Here is a 19,331-nt window from a genome sequence, read left to right as displayed (position 1 = left end):
GAGTTGGATTTCAATTAAGATTTTGAAAATATTTTTTGTGAGTTTATAATTAATGTTATTTATAATGTTATATAATTATCACTTAATAACTGTCAATCATTTTTGTTTTGCCTTGGGCAATGAGAAGCTTTGCAGATGCCAGGTATTGAAGCTAAGTCCCTGATATCCAGCAATTCAGTGGACAGCAAATTACCAGACAGGCGATCTTTCATTTTCTGATGTCGTGTGATTCTGATATCGAGGGAATAATATTTAGTTCAGAACTTCCTACATTATTAACATTTGTTGCGTGTGTTCCTGAGCTGACAGGCAATCGATATCCCACCATTTTTTGAGGAACAATCTGTTCAACCAACTGTCAGCAGTTGCATGTTACCTGAAGTAAAAACCCAAAAGAAATTATGGAATTAAACAGAAACATGTATCATTCTCTCGCAACCTTTCCACAACCTGACAGTGCACAGGTTAGACTTCTGTCTGTATCCATAGCTAATTATTCCTGGAACAGGCCACTAGTTTGTTGCCAGAGGTTCATAGCTTGAAGGGCGTTAAAAAACATCAAGCATAACCACACTCACACACATGGACAAACTAAGGGACAGTTTAGCATAGCCAATCCACCTAGCCTGTACGGCTTTGGACGGTGAACTTCTCTATCCCAGGGAATTTCAGTCTGATTTTTGCTTGGAACTTTGGCGACATTTTGATAACTTCACTGAACTTGCTTAAAAGGCATATCCTTTTCCTGGTGTGCAATTCCTAACAGTTTGAATGCATACCCATTATCCCTTCTTTCTGACCTCTACTGCATAACCAAGTCAATAACTTTTCTTTACTTTTATAAACTGTAATTTGAAAAAATTATTTTGTATGTTGACATTCCTTGAAACGACCAATTTCATACCAACATACTACTCCATAAACCACCAGTCCCTAGTGATTATCGCCACACCTTCTGAATCATACCAACCTTATCTCATTCATCCAATAGTTAATCATGGTAAATTATGGTTTATACATCTGCAGATTATCAGCTCACTCACACCAAATCCTGTGCTCCCTGGATGGCATTAGCTACTGCTTAAGCAACACCTCCATTTTAAAATCCTCGTTTTCAAATCCTCCCATAGCCTCATCACTCCCTATCTCTGTCACCTTCTCCAGCCCTAGAATATTCCAAGCTATCTGCACTCCTCCAATTCTGGTCTCTTGGGCATCCTTGATTTTGATTGCACCACCAATAGTGACTGTTCCCTCAGCTCTGTAATACTCTCCCAAAACATCTCCTCTTTGCCTCTGTCTCAGACGATGAGTCAATCCTGAAACATACCCCAAGCTATAGATCATCTGCACTTTAGATTCCTGCACATGGTTGAATGTCAGATTTTGTTTGCTAATGCTTCTGTGAGATGACTTAGGAAGTTTAATATTTTAAAGGTAGGGCAGCACGGTGGCCTAGTGGTTAGCACAACCGCCTCACGGCGCTGAGGTCCCAGGTTCGATCCCGGCTCTGGGTCACTGTCCGTGTGGAGTTTGCACATTCTCCCCGTGTCTGCGTGGGTTTCGCCCCCACAACCCAAAAATGTGCAGAGTAGGTGGATTGGCCACGCTAAATTGCCCCTTAATAGAAAAAATAATTGGGTAATCTAAATTTAAAAAAAAAAATAAAAATATTTTAAAGGTGCTTTATATAAATTCAAGTTGTCATTATAAGCTGTATTGAAGCAATCTAGTCATAAAGCATTGTTGGAACAGATTATACCTAGTCAAAACTCTAATCCATGTTGAGTTCATGAGAATATATTACTTTGCACCTATCTGGGGCTGGTTTAGCTCACTGAGCTAAATCGCTGGCTTTTAAAGCAGGCCAGCAGCACGGTTCGATTCCTGTACCAGCCTCCCCGGACAGGCGCCGGATATGTGGCGACTAGGGGCTTTTCACAGTAACTTCATTGAAGCCTACTCGTGACAATAAGCGATTTTCATTTCATTTCTACTTCTCTCCACAGAAATCTTTGAGCATTGCCATATACACTGCACTGCCATGCCTACTTATATGTCATTAAGATAGTATGATGTGGAGATGCCGGCGTTGGACTGGGGTGAGCACAGTAAGAAGTCTTACAACACCAGGTTAAAGTCAAACAGGTTCGATTCAAACACGAGCTTTTGGAGCGCAGCTGAGGAAGGAGCTGCGCTCTGAAAGCTCGTGTTTGAATCAAACCTGTTGGACTTTAACCTGGTGTTGTAAGACTTCTTATTAAGATAGTACTAATAGCATAAAGTAAAAGGGACAAGAATTCCGAGGGCTGAATTATATCTCCTCCCCCAGCTAAAAACCATGGGAGCAGGGAGCCCACCACCCACAGTTATTTAATGCCGATTTGGTGACTGAGAAGCTGGAGCCAGGATGTTTTTCCCTCAAGAACAAGCGGTTCTGCCACAAAGATCTGTCGACAGATCAGAGGCCAGGAACTTTCAATGTAGCGGCAGTGTCACAGGGAGAAGTTGAGAGGGATTGGGGCAGGGAATAAGAGGCCATGGGATAAGGGCAATCATGGGGTGGCGGTGGGGGAAGTGGGCGCTTACAGCTTGGGGGGCCTCTGTTGAGATCAGGGGGCTAGTTAACACTCCCCCCCCCCCCTCCCACCTCTCCTGTCAGCCCCACAGGGAAACCTGCCAGGCTGGTCAGTTAATGAGGAGATCTGCTGCCACTATTGAAATCCCAGTGGTAGTTGGATGAGTTCCTTATGTAGCATTCATTGAGACACCACAATTATCTTGCCTTGTGCTAGGTATGAATCCAACCAGTGAAGAATTTTCCCTCTGATTCCCACTATCTTAAGTATTGCCATGGCTTCTTGATACCACACTCAGTCATGCGCAGTCAAAAGCTCTGGGCTTTTCACAATAACTTCATTGAAGCCTACTTGTGACAATGAGCGATTATTATTATTCTGCTGCCTTGGTGACGAGGGCAGTCATTCTCATCAATCTGTGGAATTTAGTCCATGTTGACCAAGGCTGTAATTAACTCAGGAGCTCAGTGACTGTGGTGGAACCCAAACTTAATATCAGTTAGTACAATAATAATCTTTATTAGTGTCGCAAGTAGGCTTACATTAACACTTCAATGAGGTTACTGTGAAAATCCCCCAGTCGTCACACTCCAGCGCCTGTTCAAGCACGTCTTTTGGGATTTGTGGGAGGAAACTGGAGCACCCAGAGGAAACCCACGCAGACATGGGGAGAACATGCAGACTCCGCACATACAGTGACCCAAGCCGGGAATCAAACCCGGGTCCCCAGCATTGATGAAGCAACAGTGCTAACCAGTATGCTACTGTGCTGCCCATAGGAGGTTATTACTGTGTAAGTGCCGCTTGATACCACTATTGACAACACCTTTCATCCCTTTGCCGATGATTCGAGAGTAGACTGATGGGGAGATAATTGGCCGGGTAGGATTAGTCCTGGTTTTTGTGGGCAGGACGTATCTGGGCAATGTTCCACATCATCGGTTAGTTTCCACTGTTGCAGCTGGAACAGCTTGACTAGAGGTATGGCTGGTTCTGGAGCACAGGTCTTCAGTACAATTGTCGGCATGTTGTAAGGGCCCATAGCCTTCGCAGTATCTAGTATCTTTTTTGTTAATTGAATTCCAAATTCCACCAGCTGCCACAGTGGGATTTAAACCAGGGTCCCAAGAGCATCTGCCTGGGCCTCCAATTTACTAATCTAGTGACATTACCACAATGTCTCTGCCTCCCTTGAGGTACAGTATTGGTCCAGTTTTTAGCTAACAACTTAGCCTGGAGTGTGATTTGTGAACTCCAGGTATGAGAGGGTCAAAGTAATTGAAAAGATCATTTAAAAAGTCAAAATCCCATGAGGATGAGTAGAAAATGGATAGCCTTTAAAATGTAGAATATGTTTGTTCTTTATCAAATGTAATTTCCTCAAATAGTTCATAAGATCATCCTCTGATGGAGATAATTTGTGTTTTTTAAGACTTTTTCAACGCTTCATTGTTGCGAATGCACCTGTTTTCAGTTGAGCTTTCCAGCTCACAGATCACCTCACAGTATTACCATCACAAAGTTTTTCTAGAATCTGCCTCCGTGCCAAAAGTGAGGGCTTAATGTCCATTCATTTTAAAACATATTTGCTTCAATGCAAGAAGTATAACAGATATGACAAATGAACTGAGAGCCTGGATTACTGAATGGTACTATGATGCAATTGCAATTAAAGAGATGTGGTTAAAGGAGCGAGAGGGCTTAACATTCCTGGATATTGTTGGTTTAGATGGGACAGAAGGAGAAACAAAAGGGGTGGGGGAGTTGCATTGCTGATGAGGGAGCAGATCACTGTGTTGAGGCAGAAAACACTGGCGGGTTCTTGTAGTGAGGGATTATGGATGGAGCTCAGGAATAAGAATGGTGAAATCACAATTTTGGGAGTGTACTATAGACCCCCCAACAGCTGGCAGGAGACAGAGAAGCAGTTGTGTAGTCAGATACTGAAAAGATGTGAAAAAAGCAAGGTAGTTGTGATGGGTGACTTTAACTTCCTCCAAATTGACTGGGAATCCCTGACAGCCAGGCGTTCAGATAGAGAGCAATTTGTTCGATGTGTCCAGGATAACTTTTTGATACAGTATATTGACAATCCAACCAGGGAGGGGGCCATACCAGACTCGGTATTGGGGAATGAGCCAGTCTAGGTGATTGATGTTTCAGTGGGATAGCATTTTGGGCTTAATCTATAAGATTTTGAATAGTCATGGATAAGGACAAGAGTGGCCCATGGGTGAGGGTGCTTCATTGGGCGAGGGCCAATTACATACAAATTAGACAGGAACTGGGGAATGTGGATTGGGAGCGGCTATTTGATGGCAAATCCACGTCTGACATGTGGGAGGCTTTTAAAGGCCAGTTGACTGAAGTGCAGGACAGGCATGTCCCCGCAAAAATGAAGGATAGAAATGGCAGGATTCGGGAAACATGGATGACAAGGGAAATTGTAAGCTTAGTCAAAAGGTAAAAGGAAGCATACAATAGGTTTAGGCATCCAAAAACTGACAAAGCCTTTGAGGACTACAGTGAAAGTAGGAAGAAACTTAAACTTGGAATTAGGAGTGCCAAAGGGGGCCAAAAAATGTCTTTAGCAAACATGGTCAAGGAGAATCACCAGACTTTTCATGCATATATAAGGCACAAGAGAAAGAGTAGGCCCACTCAAGGACAATGGAGGGAAGTTATGCGTGCAACCACAGGAAGTGGGTGAAATCCTTAATCAGTACTTCATATCGGTATTCACCAGGGAGAAGGACATGACAGATGTTGAAGTCAGGGATATGTTTCTGAATGCTCTTGAGAACGTCAATACATCAAAGGAGGAAATGTTGAGTGTCCTAAATTGCATTAAGGTAAACATTATTAAAGATGGGATCGCGGAGTACTTGGAAATACATGATAAAATAGGACTGAGTCAGCACAGCTTAGTCAACGGGAGGTCATGTCTGACAAATCTGTTAGAGTTCTTTGAGGAGGTAACAAGGAAGTTAGACAAAGGAGAACCAGTTCACGTGATTTATTTAGATTTCCAGAAGGCCTTTGACAAGGAGCCACATAGGTGACTGTTAAATAAGTTAAGAGCCCATGGTGTTAAGGGTAAGATCCTGGCATGGATAGAGGATTGGCTGTCCAGCAGAAGGCAGAGTGGGGATAAAGGGGTCTTTTTCAGGATGGCAGCCGGTGACTAGCGGTGTGCCTCAGGGGCCTGTGCTGGGATCGCAACGTTTCACAATTTACATTAATGATCTGGAAGAAGGAACTGTTGCTATGTTTGCAGATGATACAAAGATCTGTAGAAGGACAGGTAGTATTGAGGAAACAGAGAGGCTGCAGAAAGATTTGGACAGGCTAGAAGAGTGGGTCATGAAGTGACAGATGGTATACAATGTGGAAAAGTGTGAGGTTATGCACTTTTGAAGGAGGAATGGAGGCATGGACTATTTTCTAAATAGCGAAATGCTTCGAAATCAGAAGCACAAAGGGAGTTGGGAGTCCTTGTTCACGATTCTCTTAAGGTTAACGTACAGGTTCAGTCGGCAGTTCGGAAGGCAAATACAAGATAAGCATTCATGTCGAGAGGCCAAGAATACAGGACCAGGGATGTACTTCTGAGGCTATACAAGGCTCTGGTGAGAACCCATTTGCAGTATTGTGAGCAGTTTTGGGCTCCGTATCTAAGGAACATTCATGTTTAATTTTAATAATCACAAAGGATGCCGTACCTTTCTGAAAGGGTGTCTTACCTCTCCAAAAGGTGTCCCAGGACCATATCCTTTCCAAAGGGGTATTCTGGCTACCTAAATTAATCCACCAAGTTCACACCTACGTTTAGCTAGTCTAATCTGCACATTCCCAGTTACACATTCCAAGCCTACCTAACTCCCACTTCAGTGGAGGTGGCTGGTGCTTTAAGTCACCAGCCATCTCCGTAAACTACACACGTGTAAACCCCAGCCTGACTCCGGCGCCTGAAAGTCACATGAAACTGATGTCTGTTGAAAATGAGTAAACAGTGATGTTAAATTTCGGCAAATGTTGATGTTTCCTTTTGACCACAAGTTATATGTCTGAAGTATCTCCTCACATCAAACCATGAACATTACCGTCTTGCGACCACTCAGATATTGAAGCATGACAAATATTTTCCATAGAATCCAGAGAATCTCCACAGTGCCATTCGGCCCATCAAGTCTGCACTGACCCCCTGAAAGAGCACCCGACCTAGGTCCACTCCCCCGCCCCATCCCCATTTTACCACCTAACCTGCACAACTTTGGACACAAGGGACAGTTTTAGCATGGCCAATCTATCTAACCTGTTCATCTTTGGCCTGTGGGAGGAAACTGGAGCACCCAGAGGAAACACACGCAGACACAAGGAGAACGAGCAAACTCCACATGGTCACCCAAGGCCGGAGTCAAACCCGGATCCCTGGCACAGTGAGGCAGCAGTCCTAATCACTATGCCACCATGCTTGTCACCTCTGCTCTTTATTATCACATATTATACATATTTCTTTTATTTTTCAATGTTCTATTATTCTTCAATATATTTATTTCTCTTTTACCTGGGTTGGCAATTTTTGCGTATCTTCATGTGCTTTCTCTCCTTCGAGAGATTGAAGTGGGGTGATTCCATGAACACTTAGAGAGATAGAGAAAGTTCACGACAGAGCTTATTGTTTTCATACAAATCCTTCTGTATCAGTGTAAACAGCTTTACTTCCACAGTTATCCCCTGCATCTTCTCACTCTATAACAGGAGAAGGCAAAACAATTCTGGAATGTACCAGCACATCACATGCACGGTAAATTGCAACCCTCAGCTGATAACCGAAGATAATGATCTCTCCTTTAAGTCCCTTGGCAAATGCAAGAAGGTTGATCGGCTTGCCATTTTGCAAAACAAAAACATTTCTTGGAATAAAAATGAACACTGTCACACAGCCAGCTGGAGAGACAAAGAAAAGGCAGATGAAAGAGTGGCCAAATATAATAAAGAGGCATTCTGACTTCACTGATTCTAGTGAACCTTGCATTATTCGAACAGACTTAGAGGTTAATGCATTGACAATTGCAAGAAAGCCGTTGTAGATTGAAAAATTGAGTTGCTTAACATTCTGAGTTAACTGAAAAATAATTTAAGGAACATTGTTTCTCTGCAGAAATAAGATATTAGATTCTTTAAGTTTTTTTATTACTATTTGAACCTACTTCTTTTCTGCACTTGAATATCAGGCACTGGCTAATGACCAGAGATCAAAGCTGCACATGCCTGATGGAGAGGATTACACTGTTATATCAGAAATTCTTTCACACAATTACCTGAAGATCAGACCAAGATACTGAAATAAATTTGTAGGCATGATAGGATATAAGATTTTCTTGCACAGCAGTCAACCAGCCACTAAATTGTCCTATGTGTTTTTGATATAATGTGTTACTTTTGCTTTGGCAGATGTGGAACAAATGGCTTTAGACTGGCTTACTGGAAACTATTACTTTGTGGATGATGTCAGTGACCGAATATTTGTGTGCAATCAAAATGGTGAAACTTGCATCACACTACTAGATCTGGAGCTACACAATCCCAAAGGAATTGCCCTTGATCCAGCCATGGGGTAAGATTATTTACTTACATTCTATCCAATTTCCTGCAGGTGGTTTTAGGACATTCATATGTATTGGAGAAACCGTTGGCTGATATGTTAAATACATTTAATTTAATACAGGATAAACCAAGGTTGTGATGAGTAAGAGTGCCTTATTAATCATGCAATTGTAGATGGCTGAAGCGCCTTTGGTTTGGTGTAACATTCTCAGTATACCAATTGGTTAATTTTAATTGCATTTAATGAGCACTGTGCATATTTTATGCAGCTAATTAATGGATCATGTAGTTCTTTGAGGAAAGTCATTGGGGCCAAATTGATTTTGGGATGCTGTGAGGCACCTTAAGGTTCCAAAATGTGGTTTATTGCCATACGTGCATGCAACCTGCGGCTGATTTTACACCTCCACAGGGGTGAGTTGGCAGAAGGGGGGTCTTTTAAATTTGGACTCCATGCTATGGCTGCCATTCCCGTTGTCTATCTGGCTGGGCCCTCTCCCAATGCAATTTTATTAATGGCAGGGATGGCATCAGGAGGCCTGCCAACTCATGGGTCAATTGAGAACCTCAAGTGGCCAATTAATGGCCGGTTAATAGCCTTTTCCCACCATTGTTGGGATTTCACCCACTGAGACTGCAGGCCAGTGTTGAGTGTCCTTCTGTCAGGACACACCGGACAAACTAGTTGTTGATCAAGGAGGGTAGAGTTGGTGGGGGACTGCAAATTTTTACTAGACAACTGTGCCCACTGGAGGCTTCCTCCACCTCCACCAACATGTTTCCACCCATGCATTTCCCACCCCCTCAAAAACCGGCAGCTCTCTGAGGTAGGCCACCCTCCCCATACGGGGAAGAATGGCCCGGCTCCATCCAATCAATAGCCCAAAGACATGCAAAGCAGTGGATCGTGACATCAATCGGAGAGTAAGCTGTGTCAATGCTTCCATTTTTGCATTTCTATGCTCTAGCCTCATAACATCGTAAACCTGAAAAGTATATTAAAGATGTGAAGGAACACCTACCAGCACGATGTTAAGGGATCATCAAATCCAGACGGCTTGCTTATTTTGTCTGGCTTTTGCTGCAATTCTTTGAATTTTGTGTGTCTTATATAGTTGGTGAAAATTTCAAGTGTATGCAGAGATTGGTACGGCAGGTTGCTCCCAGATCTGGGTGGGCTCCTAGACCTTCTTCTTGGCATTGAGCATGTCAGATGGAATCAACAGAGTCTATGCACAACAAGAATAGCTGTTGGAAGAGGACGGAAGAACAGAAGGGCTTCCTGGCAGATCAAATCTGCAAAAGTTGTGAGGGAGCAATTCCCCTACATGAGCATCAGGCTTGACCAGTGCTTCACCAAAAAAAAAAGTTATCACTGAAATCAACCAACTCATGCTGCCACTTTATTTGATTTATTTATTGTCATGTGTATTGAGGTACAGTGGGAAGTATTGTTCTGCGAAAAGTCCAGGCAGATTGTTCCATACATGAATACATAGAACATATTACAAATACACAATGTAAAACATAAACCTAACATATCGGGTGAAGCGTGCGGAATATAGTGCTGCAACTGGACAGAAGAAGCGTAGAAAGACCAGTTCAGTCCATCAGAGGGCCATTCAGGAGTCTAGTAACAGCGCGGAAGAAACTGTTTAGGAAGCTGTTAGTACGTGTCGTCAGACCTTTGTATCTTCTGCCAAATGGAAGAAGTTGGAAGAGTGAAAAGCAGGGTGGGAGGGGTCTTTTATTATGCTGCCCACTTTCCCAACGCAGCGGGAAGTGTAGACAGAGTCAATGGATGGGAGGCGGGTTTGTGTGATGGACTCGGCTATGTTCATAAGTCTCTGTAGTTTATTGTAATCTTGGGATGAGCAGTTGCCATACCAGGCTGTGATGCAGCCAGATAGGATGCTTTCTATGGTACATCTATAAAAATGTATAGTTGTATGCCGGGAGATGTAGCATTATTTTGTGGTCCAATTTTCCAAAATGTGGTCGGGAGATGAGCAGTAGTGCCCTTGTTTGTGTAGCAGTGTCAGAGATGTTGGGGCCCCTGATGGGACAGGAGCTGTATTGGGGGTATTTTGGCAGTACACTCTTGCGGTTGGCCTGGTTGAAGTCACCTGCCACAATGAACAAGCCCTCCCTGTATTGTGTTTTAAGTTTTTTATAGTGGTGTACAACTCATCAAGCGCTGTCATCACTTCCGCCTGGGGTGCGTTGTAGACTGCTGCAATGTTGGCAGAAGTGAACCTCATCTCGGTGTTGATGAGGGGACAAAGTCCTCCACTTTTTATCTTGCCCGAGGACGCTGTGCAGTGCAGTCCATCCAGTGAATACAGACGCGCTCAGGTTGCACGGCATAGACTGGTGAGGCAGGAGTGAGCCATGTCTCCATGGAAACAGAGCAGACAGCAGTCTCTCACTTCCCTCTGAGAGGTAAGTTTAACGTTAAGCTCATCCAGCTTGTTTTCAATCACTTAGATGTTTGCCAGGAGTGTGCTGGGGAGAGGAGACTTGAAACCCTGTTGTTTTAGTCTCACCTGCAGATCGGCATGTTTCCCTCGTTTCTTAGGGTGGTGGCTGCTTCTGGTTGGTCCCAGGATCTGATGAGAGAGATCTGACCTTGTGGAAGGTAAGCAGTTGCATCTAGAGGGCTCCTGGGCTCTGGTTGAGACTTCAGCATCACTGGAGGGGTGGGGGGGGGGGGGGGGGGGGGGGGCAGGTTTGCGGTTTGGTTGGGCCCCGGGTTTCCGCAAGGTCAGATCTTCCTTTCGGCATGTTCAGGTCCCTGTGTGGGGTCTTCACTACTTTTAGGATGGTTAGGTCTTGTTTGGGTCGCTGGCAGGATCTTTCTGGGTCAGGTTGGGCCAGATCACATGTTTGGATCCGACGGTTAGGTCGGGTGCTTCCTGGGGCCTTTATCTCGGCCTGTTCTAGTCTACTCGTCGGTCCTCTTCTGTTTCCCGATCAGGTGGGTCAGGACGTTGGGCAGTCCTTTCCAGGCCGGGAAGCACCCGGTCAGGTGGATAGATGCCTTCTGAGAAGGGCAAGGATTGTATTCACTGTGCCTGTCAAACTGACGGTGACTCTGAACTTTTATGATTTGGCCCTTTTCAGATTACTGCAGGAGATATGCAGATTTCTTTGTATGCGGTGCACTGCTGTATAAGGTGGGGTTATCGACGCTGTCTTTGAAAAGAGAGAGAATTTCATTCCACCATCACGTCCAGAAAGAAGCAAGCAGAATGAGAATGAAGGTTTTTCAGGAGTGCAGACCTTTCTATGGTTCGGGGTGTCATCAACTGCATGCATATTGCTTTGTGAGTGCCTCATGTCAACTCTGTCATATACTTGAAGCAAAAGTTATTCCACTTCTTTCGCTTGCAGCTGAAATGTGACGACAGGCAACATGAAAGTCAAAGCCCAGTTTCTGTGCAGCAATTAGAATGCATGCAATCTGCGAGCGTACACCAGACAAGTTGTATTTTAGAAAACAAGAGTGACTAGGGTTATCCACGGCTGACATAGTGCATGGTTCAGTTGTGCAACATGCAAACAGTAGGCATACAAAAACTGTTGTAGCATCAAACCACCAACCTGACTAATCTCGCTCTGTGGTGTCTTTCCAGCTCCTAAGTTGATTTCCATTTTTCCAAAGTACGAGTTAAAATCTGAAAGTCGACAAGAACATTTTTGTACCTCATCCATGTTTACTGATATTTGGAAAATGCAAACACTACAATTACTAACAGCAGGCAGGGAATCCGAACTTTGCAGCAAAATGAACTGAAAGGGAACGTGAAAATCAGAAGTGGGGAAAGTCGCCAGAAATGTACCAATCAACTGATAGAAAGCAAGTCTGGGGGATGAGTCAAGAGATTCTATGAATGAAAGAAAGGAGGAATGGAATTGATTAAATCATTAAAAAGGTTTTCCAAGTCCCCGTGTGCATTAATATTTTCTTATCAATGACCTACCTGTACGTCGTCCATTATGTTAGAAGAAAGTCAAAATATTTCATAATCACAAGATGTAGATTTGTCCTCAGATTGTGGTTAGTTCCATTTGAAATCTGAATAGAGTTTTTTTTTGAAAGCCACGTTCTCTTTCGTACTCCTCTCCTGTTGATAACATTCTTGGGTGCAATTCATAGTGAGCTGCTATTTCAGAGAAGCAGAGTTCAGAATATTCCAACATGCATCAAAACGATTCTTTTACTCTGCAATCTGAGTCAGTGAGAATCCCACTGTTGGTATGGAAATGCACACAGTAATTGCATTTTTCCCAGTAAAGCCTGATAAGGATGTATTTTAATTTTATATGAAATCTATTTGACTCAATGGGCGGAATTTACCCAAAAAAATGGCTAAGTGTCATTTTCGGCCAGAAATGCGGAATGATTCCTTTTGGCCCAGATGGCGCGATGCGGGCTGCAATATTTAGGTATTTGGAAAATCTTCCTTCCCCACATGAAAAATGCTTTGCCTGAGGTGGGGAGCGCCTGATTCTCCTGTCCGGGGGTCATCTGAGCATTTTAATCAGGGGGGGCGCTGCATTTAAATGACTCCACAGCACTTGCTATCATTCCAGCCAGGAATCATCAATATCTGACCCACCAGACAACCAGCTCACATCATCTCCAATTGTGTTCCTGAAGGAAAAACACATGCACAACCACCACAAATGAGAGAAGGTGGGCAATGTGATGCCCCAGCTGACAATCCTGACTCTTTTCGAGGAGAGATCCATGGAGCTCATAGGGGAGGAACGGCAGCAGGCCTGTGCTAAGAGTGAAGCGGGCGTGTGCGAGAAAAGAGAGGAATCACTTCTTACAGATTACCAATCTGTGAGCTCAGAGCAAACCCTTGAACAGATCATGTATTAATACCATCTTGATTCCTTGCAGGAAGGTCACCTAAACAGCCCGGCCCATCCACCAGCAATGTCCCACCATCCACCTTTGACACAACATTGGAGGAGATGTGCGAGGAGGACACCGAAGATGGCTGTCACCCGCACCATCCACCATCGTAGAGACACACATCTCAGTGGGCGACCTTAGCAGGCAGGCTTCTGGGTCACTATCAGATGAGCACCACACTGCTTCTGATGCACATTAGATGGAGCCAGGAATCGGACAGTCGGAGGTGCTGGATCCCAAGGCTCAACTGTGCCCAGCCAGGTGCCATGCGTCTCGACATATTCATCCCATAGCTGCTTGAGATGCAAAATTAGAGCTGGGATACCAGAAGAGGGTGTCAGTGACAGTCTTGCAACTACAAGGCCAAATGGAGGAGTTCCACAACTTTCTGTCACTTGAGATGTTGCCGGCGATGCGTGGCACCCAAGCCAACACTGCAAGGGTGGCATCCACAGTGGAAATCCTCAGGGATGAGGTCAGATCCATGATGGGAGAACCCTGAAACATGGCTCAGTCCCTGCAAACCATGGCTGAGGACTTCAACTATATGGTTCAGACAATGACTGGCCTCCAGTACTGGCAGGGCCAGATGATGTTGAGGCTTCTGGACTCACTCCAGCTTCCCCTCCATTGCAAGGAGTAAACCAGGGGCCCGCAAGGACCCAAACTGAGGAGAATCCATTGGAGCACATCCCAGGGCTTTCCACCCAGGAGATACTGGTAGTGGCTGGCCACTTCCCCCACTTCCAGAAACCGTACATTGTAGTGCCTAGAGCAGGAGCCTTTGGGCTAAACCTCTCTAATATATTTGAGCACCTTTTGCAGGACTACATCCTTTGCTGTTTCTGCCTTTATCAAGCGTGATTTTTTATTGTCTGAGACGGGAAGCGACGCAGCGACGAGTTTGACATGAAGTTGAATATCATCCTCCACCAGGCGTACCTTATTGATGCTTGTGGCTCGAGAGAGTGTGTCAGCGACTGCAAGGTACCTGCCTGGCGTATATATAAGGTCAAAGTCACAGCCCTGGAGTTTCATCTTAAGGCGTTGTATTCTTGGGGGCATTTGACACAAATTTCTTTGTACTATGGAAACAAGTGGCCTGTGGTCAGTCTCCACCAGGTATATAGGCAGCCCATACTCATAATCCTGAAACTTCTCCAGACCTGTGACCAGCCCAAGGCATTCCGTTTTGGTCTATGCATATCTGCGCTCTGTTTTGGTCATCGATCTCGATGCATATGCTGCCAGCAGCCAGCTCCAAGGCCATCCTGAGACACATCAGTCGTGATCTTCGTCTTTTTTGTCAGGTCAAAAAAGGCAAGAACTGGCGCTGTCGTTAATGAGATACGCAGTGCCTGCCACACCTGCTCATGTTTGGGTGGCCAATTAAAAACTACATCCTTCTTTATTAAGTCTCTCAACTGGGACGTTTTGGAAGCCAGGTTATGATGCGACCATCAATTCACTCAAGACACGAGTAGAAGTAAACTGTGGCTTTAATCGACTTACAACTGAGCCTGCCTGTGATCAGATGAACTGAAGGCAGGCTCGCAAAACCACAGCACTTTATACTTCTGATAGTGGGAAGAGCCATGGCGGAGTCATGGGCAGAGACGAGGTTGGAGCCCTGTACATGCTCCTCATCTCCCCCTGTGGGCAGAGCCGTGCAACGGCTCACAGATGGAGCACACAGGGACACAGTGATACACATTGTGAATTTATATTATACATTCACCACATTCACCCCCTGTTAAAAAAATCAAGTCCGGCGGCGGTGACGGGTCTATAAGTTGAGTCGGTCCGGTGCTCGAATCGTTCGGTGGGACCGGCGGAGCACCGGGGTTGCAGCCGCTTCGGATGGCTGTGTGCTGATGTCCGGTGTGAATCTGAGGGTGGACTCCGGGGGTGGTTCGTTCTGAGCTTTGTTCCTGACCGGTGTGATGGGTGAAAGGGGGCGCAGGAAACCTCTAGGCGTGGGGGCGCAGGGCATGTGGTGTGCTGTGAGGGGTACCTCGGCGGTAGTAGTGGTGGTGGATCCTGCAGGTGCCAGGTCCCGGAGGGAAACGGTGACCTGCCGGCCGTCGGGGTGCTCGATAAATGCATAGTGGGAGTTCGAATGTAGTAGTAGGACCCTCTCTACCAGCGGGTCTGTTTTATGTTTCCAGACGTGCTTCTGGCGGAGAACAGGGCCCGGTGTCCTCAACCAGGATGGAAGCGATGCCCCCGTGGTAGTGCCCCTAGGGAAAGCAAAAAATCGCTCCTAAGGAGTCTGATTAGTGGCCGTACACAGGAGGGATCTAATTACATGGAGTGCATCGGGGAGGACCTCCTGCCAGTCGAGGAGGTACTGACGTAGTTCATCACTCATAAAGGACAAACCTCTGTCTCTGTGGACATAGTTAGGGAAACCGAACAGGGTGAAGACACTGTGCAGGGCTCTGATGACTGTATGGGAGGTCATATCGGGGCACGGGATGGCAAACGGGAAGCGAGAGAATTAATCTATGATGTTAAGGAAGTACACATTACGGTTGGTCGAGGGAAGGGGTCCTTTGAAATCAATACTCAGTCGTTCAAAGGGCCGGGTTGCCTTTACCAGGTGGGACTTGTCTGGTCTATAGAAGTGCGGTTTACACTCCGCGCAGATCGGGCAATTCCTGGTGACAGCTTTAACGTCCTCGGTGGAGAAAGGCAGATTGCGGGCCTTGATGTAGTGGGTGAGTCGGGTGACCCCTGGGTTGCAGAGATCATTGTGGATAGCCTGTAATCGGTTGTCTTGCGCGCTGGTGCATGTGCCGCGGGACAGGGCATCTGGGGGCTCGTTGAGCTTCCCCGGACGATATATGATGTCATAATTATAGGTGGAGATTCGATCCTCCACCTCAAGATTTTGTTATTTTTAATTTTTCCCCGTTGCGAGTTGTCGAACATAAAAGCAACCGATCTGTGGTCGGTGATGAGGGTAAACCTCCTACCAGCGAGGTAGTGCCTCCTGTGCCCTACGGCTTCCACAATGGCTTGAGCTTCTTTTTCGACTGAGGAGGGTCGAAGTTCCGAAGCGGAGAGGGTTCGAGAGAAGAAATCTACTGGCCTACCTGCCTGGTTCAGAGTGGCAGCGAGAGCGACCTCCGAGGCGTCGCTCTCCACTTGAAAGGGGATGGATTCATCCACCGCCCGCATGGTGGCTTTGGCGATGTCCTCCTTAATGCAGTTGAAGGCCTGGCGGGCCTCGGCTGACAGTGGAAAGAGTGTAGTCTTAAATAGTGGGCGGGCTTTGTCCGCATATTGGGGGACCCACTGGGCGTGGTAGAAGAAAAATCCAAGGCACCTCTTGAGGGCCCTAGGGCCACGTTTTCCATGACGTAGCCGAGGATTGCTAGTCTGGTTGTGCGGAAAACGCATTTCTCCTTATTATATGTGATGTTGAGTTTTTGGACGGTTTGGAGAAATCGGTGGAGGTTGGCGTCGTGGTCCTGCTGGTCATGGCCGCAGATGGTGACGTCATCCAAGTACGGAAACGTGGCCCGCAGCCCATACTGGTCCACCATTCGGTCCATTGCTCGTTGGAACACCGAGAACCCATTTGTGACGCCAAAGGGGACGGGAGGAAATGGAAGAGCCGGCCGTCTGCCTCTGTAGTGGTGGTCTTCCAGGTGGATTGGGAGCTGGTGGTATGCAGACTTCAGATCCACTGTGGAGAAGATGCGGTACTGGGCAATCTGATTGACCATGTCTGCAATTCGGGGGAGGGGGTACACATCGAGGAGCGTGAACCGGTTAATGGTCTGGCTGTAAGTAACCACCATCCGGAACTTTTCCCTGGTCTTGACGACCACCACCTGAGCTCTCCAGGGGCTATTACTGGCCTCTATGACCCCCTTCACAAAAGAGCCGCTGGACTTCGGCTCTAATAAATACCCTGTCCTGCAGGCTATACGGCCTGCTGCGAGTGGCCATGGGTTTGCAGTTAGCGGTGAGGTTAGCGAAGAGTGGAGGAGGGTCGATTTTTAGAGTTGCTAAACTGCATATAGTGAGAGGGTGCAGGGGTCCGCCAAAGCTGAGTTTTAGGCTCCTGAGGTTACACTGAAATCGAGTCTGAGTAGGAGAGGAGCGCAAAGGTCTGGGAGGACATACAATTGGAAGTTGGAATAGTTGGCGCCCTGTATCGTTAGTGTCGCAACCGTGCGCCCTTGTATCTGGACCGAGTGCAACCCCGAGGCGAGGGAGATAGTTTGCCGTGCTGGAAAGATAGGGAGCGAATAGTGTCTTACCAGTTCTGGATGAACAAAGCTCGCGCTGCTCCCGGAGTCGAAGAGGCACGGTGTCTTGTATCCGTTGACTTGAACGGACATCATGGAGCTTCTGAGGTGCTTTGGCCGTGACTGGTCCAAAGTGACTGCGTTGAGATGCGTGTAGTCGGTGGCTTGATCAGCGGTGCTGGAGCGGCCCCGTGATGACTGTCCGCGGAGATCGTAGTCGTTGATTTGAATATCAGGTAATGGCCAAAATGGCGGCCCCTGTTGATCGCACATGGCGGGCGGCGAGGAAGATGGCGTCCAAAATGGCCACCCCCGTTGATCACACATGGCGGGCGGTGAGGAAGATGGCGTCCAAGATGGCCACCCCCGTTGATCACACATGGCGGGCGGCTAGGAAGATGGCGCCCAAGATGGCGGCCCCCATGAGTCACACATGGCCGGCTGCGTGGGGGAGGATTGCCAAAATGGCTGCCCCCATGAGTCGCACATGTCGTGCGGAGGTAGAGTCGACAGACACGCTGCCACATTGCGGGGTCGACGGGCCTGTGAGTTGGAGGGGCGATTGTTCTGAATAGCGTTTGAGTTTGAGGATTTGGTTTTAGCCAGGCATACCTTCGCAAAGTGTCCGTTCCGTCCGCAGCTACTGCAGGTCACATTGCGGGCCGGGCAGTGCTGCCGTGGGTGTTGGGGCTGGCCGCAAAAGTGGCACGATGGCACTCCGTGGTGGGCGGGTGGCCGCGCGGCGCAGGCCTGGGGTAGTCTCTGGTCGGGGTCCACGATGGGATCGCGTGGTCGGCTGGGAACGAGTTTAAACTTTTAATAGCAACCTCCAACGATGTCGCCAGCGTTACTGTGTCCTCCAGGTTCTGGGCCCCGTTTTGGAGGCGATGCTGATGCACGTAATTGGACCGGACCCCTGCAACATACACATCTCGGACGGCGAGTTCCATGTGCTGCGAGGCTGTCACAGCCTGGAAGTTACATTCCCGTGCTAGAGATTTTAGGTCACGTAGGTAGTCTTCTCGAGATTCTGTAGGGCGCTGGCGGCGGTTAGTAAAGATATGCCGTTCTAGACTCCATTTACGGGTCACCCGTACGGGCGGTCGAGTATCGCAAGGGCCTCGGTGTACGAGTCGGTACTATCAAGTTGAGTTGAAATGCGATGGCTCACCCGTGCGTGTAGAAGACTGAGTTTCTGCTCTTCAGTAATAGCGGAGGTAGTTGACGCAGCCAGGTAGGCCTTGAAGCACCGAAGCCAATGCAGAAATATTTCCTTCGCTTCTGCGGCCTGTGAATCGAGTTCCAGTCGATCAGGTTTGAGGGCTGATTCCATGGTAGTTTTTTTAAGTCGATTAAATTGATGCGACCATGAGCAGCACGGTGGCCTAGTGGTTAGCACAACCGCCTCACGGCGCTGAGGTCCCAGGTTCGATCCCGGCTCTGGGTCACTGTCCGTGTGGAGTTTGCACATTCTCCCCGTGTCTGCGTGGGTTTCGCCCTCACAACCCACAAATGTGCAGAGTAGGTGGATTGGCCACGCTAAATTGCCCCTTAATTGTAAAAAATAATTGGGTAATCTAAATTAAAAAAAAAAAATTGATGCGACCATCAATTCACTTAAGACACGAGTAGAAGTAAACTGTGGCTTTAATCGACTTACAACTGAGCCTGCCTGCGACCAGATGAATTGAAGGCAGGCTCTCAAGACCGCAGCACTTTATACTTCCGGTAGTGGAAGGAGCCATGTGCGGAGCCATGGGCAGAGCCAAGGGTGGAGCCCTGTACATGCTCCTCATCTCTCCCTGTGGGCAGAGCCACGCAACAGCTCACAGATGGAGCCTACAGGGACACAGTGATACACAGTGTGAATTTATATTATACATTCACCACAGGTTAGTAATAAATTTGCCCATGAAATGCATCATGCCAAGTACACGTAAGATGCCTTTTTTG

At 46.9% G+C, this 19,331-nt stretch overlaps 1 protein-coding gene across 1 annotated transcript in view; it reads left to right on the top strand.

Annotated features, from left to right (window-relative positions):
* The window catches only part of LOC119962094 (low-density lipoprotein receptor-related protein 1-like), a 2,271,162-nt gene that overhangs the window by 950,826 nt on the left and 1,301,005 nt on the right, over positions 1–19,331 (top strand). The window contains 1 exon segment of the mRNA XM_038789946.1: positions 8,037–8,199. Within this exon segment, the coding sequence (XP_038645874.1) occupies positions 8,037–8,199 (163 nt within the window).

The sequence above is a fragment of the Scyliorhinus canicula genome, chromosome 2 (assembly GCF_902713615.1).
Source record: "Scyliorhinus canicula chromosome 2, sScyCan1.1, whole genome shotgun sequence".
In the NCBI taxonomy this organism is placed as follows: domain Eukaryota; kingdom Metazoa; phylum Chordata; class Chondrichthyes; order Carcharhiniformes; family Scyliorhinidae; genus Scyliorhinus; species Scyliorhinus canicula.
Note: the sequence above shows the minus strand (reverse complement) of the source record. Positions and strands in the feature narration are given on the sequence as shown.